The sequence below is a fragment of the Zosterops lateralis genome (genome assembly GCF_965231275.1).
Source record: "Zosterops lateralis genome assembly, chromosome: 22".
NCBI classification, from domain to species: Eukaryota; Metazoa; Chordata; class Aves; order Passeriformes; family Zosteropidae; genus Zosterops; species Zosterops lateralis.
In genome coordinates, this window is record NC_139782.1 from 7,731,185 (window position 1) to 7,750,302 (window position 19,118).

Genomic DNA, 19,118 nt, shown 5'->3' on the forward strand with positions numbered 1-19,118 from the left:
TTACTGAAATATGCACTGATCAATGCTGTTAAAAGCTGAAATTGCTTTGTGTGCTGAACTAGTGCTGCAAATCACTGTGTAGACATTTAAAGATTGTAATGACTTGAGATGAAGTCTAAATAATTGTACTGGCATTTACTTCTGCCTTGGCTGTGTACTCTGTCACTATCCTAGTATAAAAATCTATGTGAGAAGTCTCCTACTCTCTTAATTCAGGACTAAAGTTGGCATTCCAGCTTCAATTTCTTGTTCATTATTAGTTGTTTCCATGTCAGCTGTTGGCTCCATTTAACAGTGTGTGAGAAAGACTCACATAAATGCTGCTCAGGTGTTTCTTGGTGTTTGCATGTAAGGTGGACTGCTGAGTACACAGATTAAGAAAGCTCTGTTTAAACTGTGATAAAGATGGGAGTAATTCAGGGTTGAAAAAGTGAAAGGGTTTGATAACGGTGTTAGGTGGGGCTGGGTCTTGGTTGCAGGGCAGCACATCCCCTGTGCAGCCTCTTGCTCTCATTCCCCTGCAGCTGCTTTCAGCCCTGCAGGTAATTGTCCTTTTTTAAACATGCTCCTCTCTGTTCATATTTTAGGACTGTGGCAGCCACCAACATGAATGAAACCAGCAGCCGCTCTCACGCCGTGTTTACAATTGTCTTTACTCAGAAGAAACACGACACAGAAACCGACCTTTCCACAGAGAAGGTGCGTTACAGATAAGTGGCCTTCTGACTGTTCTTCACAGATCTTCTCTGCAGTGGCTCTGTAGTTCTGTCCTTGCTCTAATTCCCCAAGAACTAACACTCCTGTTGCTGTGCTTTCTCCCTCAGGTCAGCAAGATCAGCCTGGTGGATCTGGCAGGGAGTGAGCGCGCCGACTCCACCGGTGCCAAGGGAACGCGGCTAAAGGTGCGGGGCTGGGGAGGGCACGAGCAGCACGGGGAGTCTGTGTGGACAGTTATCACTGTGGGGAAAAGAGCTGCACACCTGAGGACTACAGAGATTCATGGTTCAACAGTTTTAATTGCTATATAATACTGGTTTTTGTTTTCTCAGGAAGGAGCAAATATAAACAAGTCCCTGACAACTCTGGGCAAAGTTATTTCAGCATTGGCTGAAGTGGTAAGTGGAGTATTTCCTTGCCTGCAACAACTTTTGAATAGCTGGTCAAATGGAAACAGTAAAATCCGTGGAGTACAGCAGAATCCTTGGCCTTCCATTCTCAGCTCTATTAGCTGTGTGTATTTTGATAGATGAATAGAGTTGATACTATTCTGTGGGTGTCACACAGGCTGTCAACAGATGGAAGCATTGGTTTGTTTAACTGTGACGAAGCCTTGCAAAAGAAGCCTGTGTTTATATAGAAGACCTGCTCACATAGCAAGTTTTTAGGCCTTCAGTGCAGTAATTTTATTTTAATTTGAAAGAATAATTTTAGAAAACTTAACTGCAGCTTTGTTGTTAAAATTTATAGAAACACCAGTGCAATAACTTGATTCACTGGCTTTCTTTGCAATGGCAAGACTTAATAGTGTCTTAAGTGAGCATATATTGATCCAGCAAAATGTTGTGGGTTTAGAAAAGTACTTAGTATTTTATTTTTGTACTCAACTACTATTAAAAAAAATCTCCAAACAAACAAATAAATGGTTGTTGTTCCTTTTAAAAGTGAGTCAACACCTTGCACAGGTTGAATATGCTGAAGTGTTTTGTAGATGATTTTTTTTTTCAATTGAAGCAATTCTCATTAATTTGGCTTCTCAAGAAAAGGAAGTACTGTCTGACGTGGAAATGATGTATAAATCTTTGTTAAGAAGCTCATCCTTCTTCTTCTTCTTCCTTTTTCCTTAATGCTTTCAACTTAGGATAACTGCACCAGCAAGGTATGATGGTCTGAGTAGATGTTGGTTTCTTTGCCTAGTGTAAGGTTTGCTACTTGGAATTGTATTAGAACACAGAATTTAAATGTCAGGAAGATGTTCTTACACAGAAAATCCTTCCTATTTTTCATACTGTGGTGTTTCTTTGTAGAGCAAAAAGAAGAAGAAGACAGACTTTATACCCTACAGGGATTCTGTACTAACGTGGCTTCTTCGGGAAAATCTAGGTATGGCTGATCTGTCTGTGCCAAAATGGAAGGGAAGTCTCATTGAATTTCCTGACTTCTTTTAACTCAAATTTGTATTCAGTATGAATACAAATAAATATCTTTAGTAGCCAAATCTGAGTCCTCACAGGTCCACCTTGTGCTAATGCTGTAACTTTCCTGTGGTTTTTGTATGTTTCTTAGTACTGTAGAATTTAGTTGAATTCTGTAGTTTATTGAAAACACTGATATTTGGGAGGCAGGTAGTGCCTGGAGTGTGCACTGCAGTTTCATTTAAAGTCTTGCCTGTTCACTCTAGGTGGTAACTCCAGGACTGCAATGGTTGCTGCTCTCAGTCCAGCAGACATCAACTACGATGAAACTTTGAGCACTTTAAGGTACTTTCTCTTCCTCTGTTTGCTCTAAAGGCCACGCTTTGTCCTTTAAACCTTTGAATTATTGTAAGTCGAGCTTATCTATGGGGAAGAAGACTCTACTGACAAGAACTCCCTACAGAGGAAGCAGGGATTTATTGCCTGCTTTTCTGACATGACACTGCGAGCTAAATGACTTCTGTGCTTGTCTTGCTGCATTCCTGTGTGGCATGTAGGCTGTGTGTGAGCAGTTCCCTGTGTGTGGAAAGGCTCCATTGCCTTGTCTGGTTGCAGATATGCTGATCGTGCAAAGCAGATTAAATGCAATGCTGTTATCAACGAGGATCCCAATGCCAAACTGGTGCGGGAGCTGAAGGAGGAGGTGACAAGGCTCAAGGATCTCCTGCGTGCTCAAGGGCTGGGAGATATTATTGACAGTAAGTGGATTAAACACACCTCACCACCCTGGGCTTGGCCTCTCTGGCAGAGGAGGGAGACCTGAGCCTGGGAGAGAAAGGGATTTAGAAGGTGGATTTTAAATATAGGTGCAGATATTTAAGTTTTGACCATGATTTTAGAAATGGCAGCCCCTTCTGTCTTTGAGTGACCATCTTAGGGATTGTGTGTAGAAGTTGACAAGCCCCTTCAAACTCTCAAGGAAAAATAAGAAGTTTGAATTTCCTATTATTGTAGAATTGCTTTTGTGTAATAGAACTTGCACATTCAGGAGTTGCTCTGCCGAGTTATGGAGGGATTTTTGTCTGGCTGCCAATAAAAGAGCTGAGATACAGAAACTCAGTTTCATACTGAGGGAAAAAGGCATCTTTCCTTCCTCCTTAGAGGGTTAAGGTTATTAGTTGATACGTGGCTTCAGTGCCATCCTTGCTCACAAAAGAAAACAATGGCTAATGTTAGACACTGCCCTGAGTGACAAATCATTTGTCATCTTGAAATAACTATGCAACAGCTGCTTGTGAATAACTAATGAATCCTTTTGGGAGATTTTGAGTTAGGTTGGCAGAGCAGTGTTGTACTGATTTGCTTTGCCAGCAACCTCTTAAAGCACCAGAACACACTTGTGCCCAATTTCCTTGTCCTCATTCCAAACAAGACAAATTAACTGAAATTTTATCTGCTACATTCTTCTGTAATATGAACAGTGATTTAATTCCTAGTGAAGGAAATGCCCATAAAAGCACAGAATGTATTCCAGTGGATAAACAGCTGCTTTGACTTTAAAAAATAGGAATGTTGCACCAGTTTCTGATTTTTCAGATCCTTTTGTCGGTGAAGCAGAAGTCCTGACTTAGTCACAGACTACTAGAGACATGTGACATGTATTTATCTCTTTGTTTGCTTGTTTTCAAGAGAAAGGGGCCAGAAGACAATGAAATACAAGTGTTGTCATGCTTGTTACAGTCTCTGGGTTTCGGTTCTAAATCCAAACTGAAAAAACTGTTACTGAAAACTGTTTTATTTCTTTAAACATCAAGTAGTGTTCTCTTCCCTTCCTATGTGACTAGTGAACCTTCAGTTTTGATCCTTCTTGTATTTTCCCTCCTGCTTCCTTTCAGTTGATCCATTGGGAGATGAATACTCTGGAAGTGGAGTCAAATGTGTGTATTGTGTGGTTCTCTTTTTAACCTGCTTTCTCTGGGTCAGCTTTTAACAGAGCTTTGCATGCCAGCATTTCTCACAGGGAAATCCCAGACAGAACACTCACTGGAATGCAGTGCAGGTTCATGGAAACCAGCCTCACCAGCCCTTCTTAGACTGAGTCCACAACTCAAAAAAAAGTGCAAAGTTCAGAGTGCAGCACATGTTCATTGTTCCTTTCTGGCAGAATACGGAAGGGAGAGTGGTAGTTCTCCAGTGTGTTTACATGACAGTGCACGGTTTAGATATGAACTAGAAAAATCTTCCTTTCAAATCTTTTCCCAGTTACTCAGTTCCTGCTCATGTAGCTTCCTGGCATTTTAGCAGCTCTTTTCCACTTTGAAGAATTCGTTTTAAGTGTTTCAGTTGGTGAACTCAAGGTGAAGTATTACCAGTTCCTCCTGGACATTGCAGTGTATTTTGTATAGTCCTTTAAATGAAAAAAAAAAAAAAAAAAAAAAAAAAAAAAAAAAAAAAAAAAAAAGAAGAAGAAGAAAGAAGCCAGACATCTTATACTGATGAAGGTCTCTTTTTTTGAGGTTAAATATACTTGGTTGCAGTTGATTAACTTAACAGGGCTAAAAACAGTCAGGCAAAGAGCCTTTTATTTCTTTTGATGTTTGCTTCTAAGAAAGGAGAATATATGTAGTCCACAGCAAGAGAAACATATTCCATGTAAATTTTAGGTTGTTAGACTTTTTAAACTCTTTCAGTCAGTCTTTTTGACCCTCACTCAACATCAGCTGAAGGAGATCTGTCTGAAATTTCCTAAAATTGAAGCTACTGGTGGTGTAAAGACTCATCCTGGCCTGTCTGACATTCTGATGCTGCTTCCAGCGTGTGCCCCTGTCATGGTGTGAGAGCTGCGGCTCCAGGAGCGGCGTGCATGGTCCTGAGGGTTCTGGTTCTCTGTGCTCACAGTGACTCTGGAGCTGCTGCAAGTGCCACTTCCTCTCTCTTCAGGAGTGCATGGCCTTTGAGACTCCATCCCTGCTCTGTCATGCCTGCTTTCCTCATCCTGGCAGCATTCCCTTCCCTTAACCTGCTTTTCTTCTGTGAAACTCCCGGCCCTGCCTCCTGGATTTGCAGATGGTGGTTTTCAAACTGACTCGGGGCAATCATCGCATCCATGAGGCTGAAACAGCAGCTTGAGCATGGAGGGAACTAGGGCATGAGGCTGACAATGGCAGGATTGTTCAGGGCAGGAGGAGAGAGGAGATGTAGGAGGACAGGGACATTTATGTGATGTCTAGGTGAGCCTCTCGCTTTTTTAAGTGTGATGCCCCTGTTTATAACTTGCAGGGTCTGATTTGATCTGCTTCTTTCCTGAAGTGACTTGTTTTAAAGGATTTGTCTTTGAAATTAAGTTCTAAAATGTTAAGTTATTAAAACTGAGCTATTCAGATATTGTAATGTTAGGAGGTTTTTCTTTTGGCGTGTGATTATTCTGAGGATAAGGTTTACAGACGTATCCAAGAAGCCAAGTCAAATTAATATAAATTTCCCTTGTATATTTGGTTTTAAATCATTCAGGCAGCATTTTCAGGCCTGCAGGTTTTCAGCCTACAAAAGCTACCTTTTTAATTTTTGGGGGTTTTCTTATTTAAACTAACAGCCAAAAAGCTTTGAAGCACCTTCTGAAGTGTAAGACCCTTCTCAGATTTTTTGCTGAGCAGATATGTTAGATTTCCATTTTTATTCAGATAAGGAAGGTCAAGAAGCAGCATAATGCTGTTATTGTGAACTTATGTTCTCTTGTCCCTGTCATGCACTGACAGGGAATTCACATCCTCTCTGGTGAGAGTTTAAGGAGAGGAAGTTCTTTGTCCCTGTGGTCTGGGTGCTTTAGCAGCAGAACCACTGCTGTGATAAAGATTTACTTAATCATCATTTCACATTAAGGGACTCTGGAAGAGAATGTTTTCCTGAGTTTAAGAGGTTGGTGTCTCAGACTTCAGCCCAAAATGTCACTAGTCTCATGAGGATCTCAGTCTGGTCCTGCTCTGAGCTTCAGGCTGCTCAGCTTAGTGTTCAGTGAGGAGTAGGATGGTTGCTTTTTGCCAATGTGTAATTTATTTTTTCAAGCTTTTTTGTTTTGAAAGGTTTATGACGCAGTGTCTCCTAGTGAACCTCAGGGTCTGAGCTGAGTTACTATGTTACAGTTGCTAGTATTAAAAGATTTGTTTCAGAACTGCCATCTAAAAATTGCAAAACTTGCCTTCTTGCTGCTTAAATGCTTTCCTCTTACACTGGTATTTCCTTCCTTCCTTCCTTCCTTTCTTCCCTTTTTCCTCTTCCTTCCCCCTTCCTGTTTTCCTTTTCCCCATCTTCCTGCCTTCCCTCTGTCTGTGTGTCTCTCTCTCAGATCTGAAAGATTTTCAGAACAATAAGCATAGATACTTGCTAGCCTCCGAGAATCAACGTCCTGGCAATTTTTCCACAGCCTCCATGGGGTCCCTCACTGCATCTCCATCCTCCTGCTCTCTCAGTAGTCAGGTGGGCTTAACCTCTGTGTCCAGTATACAGGAAAGAATCATGTCAACACCTGGAGGAGAAGAGGCCATTGAACGTTTGAAGGTGGGTATTAAAGAGGCTAAAGAGTCATGAACCTGAGAGAACTTCCTTTCATAAATATCTCCTGTGTCTGTAGAAATTGTCTGAAACCCACTTGCACCTTAAAGAGGGCACTTAACTGTAGTGGGCTGGAAACTGGGTCCATGCACAACCTTTCTTGTCAGGATTATTTGGGTTTAATTGTAGCCCAGAGCTACAATTAAATTATAAATTAAATTCTTGATTCTTATTTATTGGTCCTCTGATGCAGTTGTAGTTATGGAAAATCTGATCCTAAGTGTGGACTTAAAGGCCTGCTGAGCACGAGTGTGAGCCAAGTCTGACTTGCAAATGCACTCAGTTGTCAGAAAACCAAATTACCCCAAAGTTGGAAAAAAAAGGAGGAAGAATAATCCTGCCACTGTTGTCTTGGCCCAGCCCCCACAGATTAAAATGTGAAGCACAGAATGGCATGTTTGGGGCAGACAAAGGCAGCCTTGTCCCCGTGCTGCACGGCACTGAACCACTGCAGAGTGCATCACAGGGAGGGATTGCTGGGTTTTTATGGAAGCCCCCTCAATGTCCACGGGTGCAGGAGTGGGGAGAGCTGGCTGTGTTGAATCTCTGCAACATTCTCATGTTTGTCCCTCAGACAGTGCCACAGGGCTGAGCACACACTGCATTTCCCTTTCCTCTTGCAAACCCTCCGTTGCCATGGCAGTAACAGCGTGGTCTCTGCCTTTCCTTGGCATCCAGCTCCTGAATCATATCAAATCAGATTAAAAAAAAAAAAAAAAAGAGAAACGAGTTTAGGTGGTTCAAAATAAAGTCTGACTGTGGTTGGATATGAAGTCATCTTTTCTTCTCAGCTTGTCTTCAGGACTATCTTCCCTTTTAAAGATGAAGGGAAGCAAATAAGAATTTTAAGGTGTTAAGAATGCTTTTTATATGTGAAATTAATTTGAGGCCTAAACAGAGCACAAACTTCAGTTGCTTTGTGTATTGTTCTGTGAAGAACTTTAGGAAGAATTGTAAAAGGACTTTTGGTGTTTTCCTGCAGGAATCTGAGAAGATCATTGCAGAGCTGAATGAAACGTGGGAAGAGAAACTGAGGAAAACAGAGGCCATTAGGATGGAAAGGTCAGGAATGGGAAGTGCTGTAGCATGGATGGGCTCTGGAAAGGGGAAAATGGAGAAAGTTACTCTGTTCAAAAGCCGTGGAGCAGCAGGATGGTGTTAGGGAGAGTTCTGCTGACCCCTGTGTGAGGTGTAGAACAGCAGGGGCAATGCTGGGAGGAAATCCTGCTCTTTCCTGGGTTTCTCACAGTTAAAGTTGCTGTTCCACAGACCACTCTCAGAATAAAGTTTACCAACTTGCCCTGGTGTGCTTCAAAGTCTAATATAGTAATTACCTGGCTTTCATTAGACCTGACTTGTCTAAAAAGTCTAAAATGGGGTCAATATCTGTTTTTCTCTCTCAGGGAGGCATTGTTGGCAGAAATGGGAGTTGCCATTCGGGAAGATGGAGGAACACTGGGAGTCTTCTCACCCAAAAAGGTAAAGAAAATTGTTAACTGTTGCCTGATCCACCTGAGAGGAGGGTGATGAGGGTTGAACTGTTCAGGATCTTCCTTTAGAAGATGCTGTGCTGCAAGGAGAAGTTTTGCAGCTCCTTATGTATCTTGATTCAGTAGCAAATTAGAAATGCCATGACTGAATTCTGTTGCCATTTTATGCAGCAGCTGTGTGTGACCTTTGTGTGCTCTACCTGTTCTTCTTGGAGATATCCAGAGATGATTTAAGGCTTTTTTAGGTGTTCTTCCTTGAATTGTTTGTTAGTCCTTCTTCCCCTTGGTAAAATGGATGGTGATCTAATGAACCAGTGACCACAGGGGAATGTTTCATTCCATACTTGCCATTAGTTCTGTTCTCTGAAAATTGAAAGAAGCAGAACTGTGCAGGAAAAGGACATAAATCAGTGCTGTAACTATAAAATAAAAAGGTTAACAAAGAAGCTGTCTCTGCAGGTAAAGCAGAATTACAGAAGAACTACAAGGAAAAGAACCTGATTTCCTTTATCTTAAAAATCTGAACAAGCAGCATGGGCAGTACTTTAGTGTGCAAGTGTGTAATAAAGTTGGTTTAGGTGCCTATTCAGAGGCACTGCCCAGAAATGTAAAACCCCAGAACTGGTTAAAATGTTTAATCCTTCAGTTAGAATAGTGTTAGACTGTGATGCTTGGAGGGGGTAGAACTCAGGTTTGCTTTGGTAGCTACCCCAGGAGTGCCTGAGGTTTGTAAAGATGCTGATTCATGGAGAATCCTTTACATTTCTTTCTCTTCTGTTATGGATCCTCATCTCCTTTTAGATTTTTCCTCAGAGCCCATCAGCTCTTTTTGAGGATTCTTTTGGTCCATTTTCAGCTGATCAGGTTTGTGTACAAAAGCCACCTGGATAAAGTAGTTGCTTTGGTAATAGATAGTATTTACCTATATAGGATTTATTAGGAGAAATAAAACTCCCAACCCAGTCCTGTCTGTTTCTGTTCCTTCCTATCCTTGCAGTTCCATTAGTTCTCCTTCTAGTAACTGTGGCTGTTGTGAAAATTTAGGAGTTGAGAACGTAGATAGAAAATGTGTTTTGTATAAAGGCTTTATATTTCTGAGGTACCAGTGTGTATCTCATCACATGCAAGGAGTGGATAGTTGGGTGTGCCAGGATCATCTCTCAAGCTGTGGGGCTTTATTTCTTACAGAGTATTCAAGTGATGCAAGTTGCAGTGGTGTTACAGCAGTTGACACTGTCTGGGATTTGGTTTATCTCCATTATTCTCTTTATTGAAGAGCTTTAAACAGCTCCAGGTGCTGATTTGTGCAGTGAACAGTGATGGCAGCATGGAACACCTTCAGCTGCAGCTTTGGGTCACCCATGGATTTTTAGGGGTCAAAAAGCCACATTTTTTTCTCCCCCTTTCTGTCCTTATAATTAAATCTTCCCCTGGGCAATTGGCAATCGGAGTCTTTCATTCAAAGACAGATTCATGGTGAACATGCAGTAATTTCTCAGCATTCTGTAAATGTAATGCTGTTAAAAGCTCTCATAAGGAAACTTTTTTGCATCTAAGATAAGTTGATGGGAATAGTGTTCATAAGGAATCTGAGCCAAATTTATTTCTTTTTCCTAAATTTATTCTGTTTGAAGGTAACAAAGGGACAAGTGGCTTATTAACAGTTTTATTTCTCTTTTATCATCTTTCTGCTTATGTTTAACCCTTTTTGCCTTTTCTTTTGTGCTTGTGCTTACTGCCATCTCACTGGGCAGATTTTCACACCAAGGCCTTGTGACTTGTTTGCTGATTCCAATGGGGTTTTTTCACCAAAGAAGGTTGGTTTAGTTACTGTAGTGGATTTAAATTTAGAAGAAGTTTAGATTAGGAGCTTATTAGCTGTTGGTATCAGAGAATATTGGTAGTTTTAGATTTTGTTTTGATGTTAACAGACTTTGCCAAATAAACACCTGACCTGTGAGACCAGGAAAAGCCAAAGTTGGTTCCATATCAGTTTCAAAATTTCACGGAAGCAACCTTTGCTGCTCTTGGACTTCTCTTATCAAAGTTTACAGAGACTTTATAGGGACTTTTTTTTTCTCCAGCTGAAGCCTTTCTTCCTTCCATGGATTGATATTTTGGATAACTAAGCAATCTGAGCTGTATTTTGCTGGTATTTTGTGACGCTTTGCAACACTTTAGGAGGTTACGTTTGAAAAAATCCATTCTGGAATAATCTCGATACAGGTGGCAAAACTGCTGGATTAATGCACACCCTCCACAGCTGCAGGAACGAGCCTGAAAGCAGAACCTCAATTCTTAATTAACTTTTCCTTTCTGCTCTTTCAGACTCCTCATCTTGTAAACCTTAATGAGGATCCACTCATGTCTGAATGTCTGCTGTACTACATCAAAGATGGCATCACAAGGTGAGAGTTGGTGCTGACACACTCTGGAGTTGCCTTAAATCCCCAAGCTGGAGACACCACGAGTTTAAATAATAATTGTGCCTTGAGCTGTTTGAGTTGCAGGTACAAATGAAGCATGAGATTGCTGGAGGTGGAAAAAAGTGCAGAAATGCAATTTCTTTTAAGTTGACTCGATGTTTTAAAAGTAACATGTGCAGTCAGTCAGCTTTAAGAAATTGTTATCACACCTGGGCAGTGAAGGAAAGCACGACATCCCCTCTTAAGTTTGTAGTAAAACTTACTGGAAGTGCATGAGAGATTTTGATGGGTGCAGGATTGAAAACCATAGCAACATTGGAATATGGCTGAATGTTAGCTTTATTATTTAAATAAATTGTCATTCATGTCATTTAATGGATTCTGCATTCAAATATATGAGATAAAATTTAATTGCCAGTCCTTGAATTAAAAACTGATTGTATTCCAAAACTTGTTATCAAAACAGCTGGAAGGAGAGAGGCAATTTTTATTATTTTTGGAGCACCAAGTTGTGTTTGGTTGCTTAGTTTGAATATTCATGGGGAGCAAATGGAGGAGAGTGCACTGACAGGGGCTGGTGTATGGTACTAATGTGCATTAAGCCCCCTGAAGAGAGTGTCAGAGTGGAGGGAATTCAGCAGAGAGTAATGACTAGAATAGCTTAGGGCTTAAGAAGTCATTATAAGTTTTGAGTCTAGCTCATTGACATCAGAAATGTGTAAATTAATAAGTGGAGCAAGTTTGTAAACATTAGGATTGGAAATGAAGTTGTCTGTACCTAGAATTGCTCAAACACTTGGGTTTGAAATGGACATAAATCTTGGTGCTCCAGGGGTACAGCCAACCTCTCTGTCTGGATGCTGGATGAAACTGCTTGTGGCATCAAATTATTCAGCAAGAGCTTCCTGAGCCATTTGTGCTCCTTTGTTCAAGTGCAGAAGGTGATTATTTGGATTACTGGATTATTAATTCCCTGTCTGCCAGCTGAAACACAACGCTGGAAGTTCTTGTTGCGTTTTTTCCCCTCTCTGCATCCCTTTCTCAAAGGAGAGGGGTTTCACACAAGGGAAGGAATTACATTAAACTCAGAGGCATTTAACCTTTTAGTTCTCCGTGTGGCATGTTTTAAGGGAGAGAAAACTTTCCTTTTGCAAAGCTGTCACTCTCCAGTTCACGGCAGAATAGGCAGATTCTCTGCAGTGCAGAATTAATCACCGGTCCAAACCTTTAAATGTGAAGGGTAGTGTTAATAGTTCCAATTTTTCCTGGTTATTCTGGTTCTGTGTTGCCCAGTGCAGGGCTGAGGAGGTGCTGATTTGCTGTTAACCACCCTGTGGTGTCTGCAGGGTCGGGCAGGCGGACGCCGAGCGCAGGCAGGACATTGTGCTCAGCGGGGCTCACATCAAGGAGGAGCACTGCGTCTTCCGCAGCGAGAGGAACAACAACGGGGAAGGTAAAGGCTGCTCCTCCCTGCAGGCCACTGCTCAGTCCTTCACTTTCTGTCCCTCTGGTACCTGCCCAGGGAATCCTCTGATTTGGAGGTTTTCTGTCCTCGAGAAAAAGATCAGTTTTGACTCGTTTTCTTTAGTCTTAGAAAGAAAATAAAATTGGTTTAACTAATAAATAGCTTCAAATTGCAGGCTGCAGCCAGTATAACAGTTAAATTCTGACCCTGGTTAACTATAAATGTGAAAAAAAAGTAGTTTCCAACAGAAGTCAGTAGTATTGATTTCCTCTTGGGTCTTTATTTTAAGCAGCACGACATCCAGGGGTGATAGACTTCTTTGGTGTTAGTATGAACACATGCAGCAAGTGAGAGGCCTCTGGGGCTTGCACACTTCTGTTCCTCTACAGGACTCTCTAAAGTCTCACTCATCAATGTTTTCTCTGCAGTTATTGTTACTTTGGAGCCTTGTGAACGATCAGAAACCTACGTGAATGGCAAGAGGGTCGTGCAGCCTGTGCAGTTGCGCTCAGGTAAGAAATGTTACAGGAGATGTTTTTGTAGACTCTCTCTATGTGACAGTGATGTCATATACAGGGAGTGGTAGGTGCTGTCTAGGGACAGTGCCACCTTTCTGGAGTGTTTTAAACAAAAACTGGTACCATTCTTCTGTCAGCTGAGTTTTCTGTTCCTATTTCTAGGAAATCGTATCATCATGGGTAAAAATCACGTCTTCAGGTTCAACCACCCAGAGCAAGCACGAGCAGAAAGAGAGAAAACACCATCAGCTGAGACTCCCTCAGAGCCAGTTGACTGGACCTTTGCTCAGAGGGAGCTTCTGGAGAAGCAAGGCATTGACATGAAGCAAGAGATGGAGAAAAGGTAATAAAATAACTCAAAATTTCGACCTGAAACAAGGAAGAGTCAGCAGTAGGTTACTGGGTTCTGCCACAGAGCATCTCTGCTACCCCTTGTGGAAGTTCAGAAAGCTTCCTCCTGATTTTACTGTAGTGTTTCAGTGCTCCAGCTCTTTTGAAAGCCACAGGTAAGCACCTAATGCTGCAAACCTTTAGGTAAAGGCTGAAGTGCAGCTCGCAGGGTTTCACTTCTGTGGTTTTGAGTAGCCAGAGAACAGTTCCTGTTAAGGACAATGACTTGACTCTTGTAGCTGTAATTCAGGGGACTGTGCATGTAGAGTCACTGAATGACCTCTGACTGCTTCTGTTCTTCTGTTCATCTTCAGATTACAAGAAATGGAGATCTTATATAAGAAAGAGAAGGAGGAAGCTGATCTCTTGTTGGAGCAGCAAAGACTGGTATGTGTCCTTACTCCTGATTAACTATGCCTTTGGCAAACAGTAATTCCTGTCCTTGCTTATCTGAAAGTTTAGGAAACCTGCTTGGGTTGTCTGCACAATGCAGTTCTCCCTTTGCTTTCAAATTCTTTGTGTCTACAGTGAATTATTAGCAGTGTGAGTGAGCTCCTTCAGGTTAATTCAAAGATTGTGATTGACAGTAAAGAGGCTTTAATCAAATCTTGTTGGGATTGATCAGATTTCTTGCAAGTTAACCTGAAAGAAGGGCATTTTTGTGCTCTGTTTTTGAAGTTTCTTTTCAATAGTGTAAACAGCTACACCTTGGGATGTTTGCCTTTATTTTTGTCTTGGATCACCAGAACATACTAATTTTGTGCTGCCAAAGAGATTCCTAGAACATTGATACTCTAGGTTTATTTTTTTGAATGATGTCTGAAAATGTTGCTGCATTGTGCATGTTTTAACCCTTCTCCCTCCCCTGCATGGAGTTCCTTGTGAGGGTCTTGGTGGTACAAGCCAATGGTGGGGTCTGAGTAGGGAGCAGTGTGTTAACTCATTCAGAGCACTGGGAATAATTCCACCACTCCGCAGATTTCTCAAATAGCAAGTCTGATAAGTCTGATATAGGAAGACTTCAGTCTTCTCACAACAAATACCTCTGAAGTGCATTACAAATAGAAATCAATGCAAAGTCTTCAAGCACCCTGTGAATGTGAGAAACAAAACCAAGCCGAGGAATGAAATCTAGATTTCCCTAAGAACCCCAAATCTCCTGATTCTGCTTTAGCCAGAACACAAATGTAGTTGTGCCAGAATTCTGATAAAAATTTCAACCTCATGATTCATGTTTGTAGAATGAGATGGAGACCCCTGAAATCTGTGGGTTAAATGTGTGCTGGACTTGGCACTGCAAAGCTCTTGCCTTTTTCCCCAAGCCAGAACAGAGCAAAGGACTGTGGCTTCATAGGAAGAAGCTCCTTTTTTTTAAAATTCCTATTCCACCCTTAGAGACTTCTGCATCTCTAATTATTTCATCACATGGGGCTAATTTCTTGGATGGAGAGGAGGAGGAGGCTGCAGAGGTTAAATGTGACTAATGCAATGTTTCATCTCTGGAATTTCATAGTTAAAATTTGGGTAGCAAAAAAATAGTACAGTACAAATGTGAAAATAAAAATAGTTTGAGTATTGAGTAACTTTTGGCATTGTGTCAAATGAGATGCAAGTAATGGAATTCCCTCCCCTAAATAGCAGACAGGCACAAGCTAAGCTATTGTATGAATTAAAGATGTGAAATTGGCTGTCTGGGAAGCTGCTTCCAATAAGGCTGCATTTATAAAGTGTTCTGAAGGGAATTTATTTCCCCCAATATTCAGATTAAGCAAAAATTCTTTAGAGAGTGGATTGGTTAATATCATAATAAAGATGCTGGTTTCTTCAAGTTTGTTTTGTTCCTGCTGGTTTCAGTCAGTGGGCAAAGGTGGAATGGCACCCTCCATGCCTCAGCAGCTCCTCAAGGATCCTGTCCTTGCTGTAAGGGATCATATCAAATGAGATCCCTGGGCAGGGAGCAGCATCCTGCTCATCACAGTGCTCAGTGAGAATATTTCAGGTGACAGCAGAGCTTGCTGGCACAGCTCAGGATTTCTGTGCTGCTGTGTGCAGAGCCTGGGATGGGCAGGGTTAGTGCATCCGTGCAGAGGTACCTGTAGAATGAGTGGGGAGTCTGGGAGTGCATTTCAGCTTGTGTACCTTGAAAGTGTTTACATTGCTGCCATATCCAGTGCCAGGGGCTCTCACTGCTGTGTAAGACTGATATTGAGAGAGAAATATTCTTCTTAGTCTAAACTGGAGTGTACTCTCAGGTGTAAGAAGCTAGCTAATCCTGTTTACCAGATTGTTTTGATTTTATGCTGAGATTCCAACCAGTCTGGGTGTTTATTTGTTAGATGTGCTGTCCAAAAAAATAAGCAATAGCTCTTGTCCCCCGCAAAATGCCAACTAAAATATCTTTGCCTTGCTAGTATTACTAGGGAATAGAAGTAGTTGTTCTCCATTTCACAAATGGAATGTGAAAATGTGTGTTATAGAGCTAAAATGGTCATAGTGCCCCTGCAGTGGCCAGTTGCTGTTGGAATGTGGATTTTAGCTGCACTGATTGGTCTGGGGAACCTCTGAGTGCACACAGGGCAATGACTCAGTGTCTCTTCATCAGTTTTTGATCTGAAGACATGCTTTACCCATTAGCAGTTCTATGGTAGTTTTATAACTGTCAGAGTCCTGTGGAACTTGTGACTTAATGTTGGAGTAGTTCATGTTTTGCCTTCCTGGTCCTATCCCTGAGTGGCCCAGCTGCCCTGGGCCTTCACCCAGGGAACCTTTGGTGCCCACTGCACTGTGCAGTTTGGTAGATGCTCTTTCCTTAGGCCACAAATTTTGTCAGCTGTAAACTCACACAGAGTATCCAAACCAGTGTTTTGCTTATATTTTCATTTAAACTGTAAGTTAATTCTCTAGTACTATTTTTAAAGCTACATTAGGTTACAAGGAGCTCAATAATGTGAATCTTTACCATAGGGCAAGAACAGTGTTTCCTTTACCCCCTTTCATAATTGCCCCCCCTAAATTATGTTGCATTCCCCATTCTTCATTGTCATCCAGCCAAAGTGTAAACTCCAGGAGCTTCTGGTGCTGGCTCAGTGACCTGGGTTTCCTCTGGTTTTAGAGTAAGTGGCTGTTACTGTTCCTGGTTTCTCATGTGTTCTAAATCTCCATGTGGAAAACAGGGATGTTAGTCAGAGGTGCAGTAGACACTGACAGCTGTGTTGGAGGTGTTTGGATCACAGTGATACACAGGATTTTTTGCTTGTTAAAAGAGACGTCTTAATGAGCCTTTAAAGAAAAGTGGTCTGATTTTAATTCCTGGTTGCAGTAAGCAATGATGGATATCCTTAACTTGTGGTGGCAGTTTGTCTGAACAGACATTCCTAGCGTATGGAAACCCGAAGCACTGCTCATTAAAAATCATTTAGCAAAAGGTGGAAAACTTGTAATGAAGAAGCAAAACACATAATGCTTAGCAAATGTGTGGAAGCTCCAGGCTCTAGGGTTTGAGAAGAAGACAAATCAAGGATATCAAATAGAGAATTCATATTAAAACAATTAAAACCAGAAAGTCATTACTCTGCATTCTGCTGAAACTCATTCTTCGGACAGACAAGACTGATAATGGGTTTTTTCTTTAAACTAAGCAACAAGGTGCCAAACGGAAAAAAAAATAAAAATCAAACAAACCACAACCCACCTCTGAAACTCTGATTCTGGATATCCTTCTAGCTTGTAGCAAGTCTTGGAGTATGAACCACTGTCTTCATCTGTCATAGTGGCACTTACAGTCCTTTTAACATTGAACCTTTCGGCTGCTTCTGTTTCGTTTTTCCTTATCGTCTAACACTTCTCTGGCTGCTGTTGTAGTGAAATGGATTCTAAACTTGAGCATCCCTGCAACCACGTGCAACGTTACTAACCAGTGTTAACCCGACTTACTCTGGCTGCTCATGACATCTTCTATGATGGCTGCTGTGCTCACCTTCCTGGGGAGGATTTGCTGAGAGAAGCAGCAGCAGTCACCAAGGCAAATGTGTGTGGCGGGGACTTGCATGTCTTTGTAGCATGTGTCAAGTGCAGTTTACACTTGGTTTTAAGATTTAAAACCAGGAACTTGGTTTTAGTTGGTCTGTTTAAAGATTTTTGGAAGGGTTTGGGAGGGAAGAGTTCAGATTACCAGCTATTTTGAGATGATGAGACTTAAATATAATGTTAATCTTTAGTGAAGAGCTCCAATTTGGACAGCCCATGACTCTTGAAGATACATTTTAATGCCCTAACATTCAGTCTTCAGGGACCTCCTTATCACTTGTTCTATTTTGATTTTTGATTTAGTTTTTCTTTGCCTGCTACTTCTTGTTTAGCTTTTCCATTTTCTTACAATTTTAATTTTGGTTATTTTGGGGCCACTTCTTGATTTTTGTTTTTCCAAAGGATGCAGACTCTGATAGTGGGGATGATTCGGACAAGAGATCGTGTGAGGAGAGTTGGAGACTGATCACTTCCCTGAGAGAGAAGCTGCCCCCCAGCAAGCTCCAAACCATTGTAAAAAAGTGTGGCCTCCCCAGCAGTGGGAAGAAACGAGAACCTATTAAAATGTACCAGATACCCCAACGCCGACGCCTTAGTAAAGACTCCAAATGGGTCACCATCTCAGACCTAAAGATTCAGGCTGTGAAGGAGATTTGCTATGAGGTAGCACTCAATGACTTCAGGCACAGTAGGCAGGAGATTGAGGCTCTGGCCATTGTTAAAATGAAAGAGCTTTGTGCCATGTATGGGAAAAAAGACCCCAATGAGCGCGAGTCGTGGCGAGCTGTCGCTCGGGATGTCTGGGACACAGTGGGAGTCGGAGATGAAAAGATCGAAGATGTCATGGCCAATGGGAAAGGAATTACTGATGTGGATGACCTAAAGGTGCACATAGACAAATTGGAAGATATTTTGCAAGAAGTGAAGAAGCAGAACAACATGAAGGATGAAGAGATCAAAGTTCTCAGAAATAAAATGCTAAAAATGGAGAAGGTGTTACCCCTGATAGGGTCTCCAGACAAAGCTCAGTCCACTGTAGCTAACGCTAAGTCTCCAAACTCTGCCGGCGCATTGGATGTGGATAAGAAGCCCACGGATGAGGCCAAGAGAAGCGAGAACGATGATCTCGCTAAGGAGGAGCGCGTGTCTCAGTTAATGGCAGGTGACCCGGCTTTCAGACGTGGGCGCTTACGCTGGATGAGGCAAGAACAGATTCGGTTTAAAAATCTGCAGCAGCAGGAAATAGCAAAGCAGCTCCGTCGGCAGAACATGCCTCACCGCTTCATCCCACCCGAAAACCGCAAACCCCGCTTTCCTTTCAAAAGCAATCCCAAACACAGGAACTCCTGGAGCCCGGGCACCCACATCATTATCACCGAGGACGAAGTGATCGAGGTTAGAATCCCGAAAGAAGACGACAAGAGCAAAGACGAAGGCAAAGACAAAGAAAGCAAAGCCGCTTCTAAAGATCCGCAGCAGCTGTGGAACCTTTACGGGCCGCAGAGGAGCGCGGAGAACATCCAGATCAACCGGCAGCAGCTGGGCACCCCTCCCCAGCCCAGCCAACAACAACACCAACACCAACAGCAGCAGCAGCCACGCTGGAGGAGCAACTCCCTGAGCAGCAGCGGCTCGCAGAAGGGGCTGCGGCGCCAGGCCTCGGGCTCCTCCGAGGCGCTGCACTCCCCGGAGCCGCAGAGCTTCCAGCACAAGCGGCACCTGCACCAGCACCGGCAGCCGTACGGAGGGGCCGAGGGCAGCGCCCCGAAACCCCCGGAGCGGCCCGGCCACCACGGCCCCCCGGGGACCCCTCCTCGCATGAGGCGCCAATTCTCGGCCCCCAACCTGAAAGCGGGCAGAGAAACCACAGTATGAGCAGGGCAGGGCAGGCCGGGCACGGGCTCCTCGGGCTCTCTGGGCTCTCCGGGCAGCCTGGCTCAGTCTCCAGGACAGCCGTGCCCGGGGCTCGGGGCTGCTTTGGCCGGTAGAGCTCGAGGCACCAACACCAGGTACCAGCCCTGGCTCTTTGCGTGGAACTGCCCATTGCAGTTTTAACAGCAGCC

The 19,118-nt window shown here is 42.7% G+C and overlaps 1 protein-coding gene across 5 annotated transcripts in view; it reads left to right on the forward strand.

The window, feature by feature from the left end:
• Positions 1-19,118, forward strand: part of KIF1B (kinesin family member 1B) — a 68,562-nt gene that overhangs the window by 15,814 nt on the left and 33,630 nt on the right. For 2 of the 5 annotated variants that reach the window (XM_083876601.1, XM_083876598.1), the window contains exons 6-20: positions 588-699; positions 825-902; positions 1,050-1,115; positions 2,025-2,100; positions 2,399-2,477; positions 2,748-2,890; positions 4,028-4,069; positions 6,475-6,686; positions 7,723-7,802; positions 8,144-8,219; positions 10,559-10,638; positions 12,003-12,109; positions 12,550-12,633; positions 12,802-12,982; positions 13,344-13,416. In XM_083876601.1, the coding sequence (XP_083732727.1) occupies positions 588-699; positions 825-902; positions 1,050-1,115; positions 2,025-2,100; positions 2,399-2,477; positions 2,748-2,890; positions 4,028-4,069; positions 6,475-6,686; positions 7,723-7,802; positions 8,144-8,219; positions 10,559-10,638; positions 12,003-12,109; positions 12,550-12,633; positions 12,802-12,982; positions 13,344-13,416 (1,489 nt within the window). The remainder of the gene's footprint in view (positions 1-587; positions 700-824; positions 903-1,049; positions 1,116-2,024; positions 2,101-2,398; positions 2,478-2,747; positions 2,891-4,027; positions 4,070-6,474; positions 6,687-7,722; positions 7,803-8,143; positions 8,220-10,558; positions 10,639-12,002; positions 12,110-12,549; positions 12,634-12,801; positions 12,983-13,343; positions 13,417-19,118) is intronic. The other 3 variants (XM_083876602.1, XM_083876600.1, XM_083876599.1) reach the window with 2 other exon arrangements.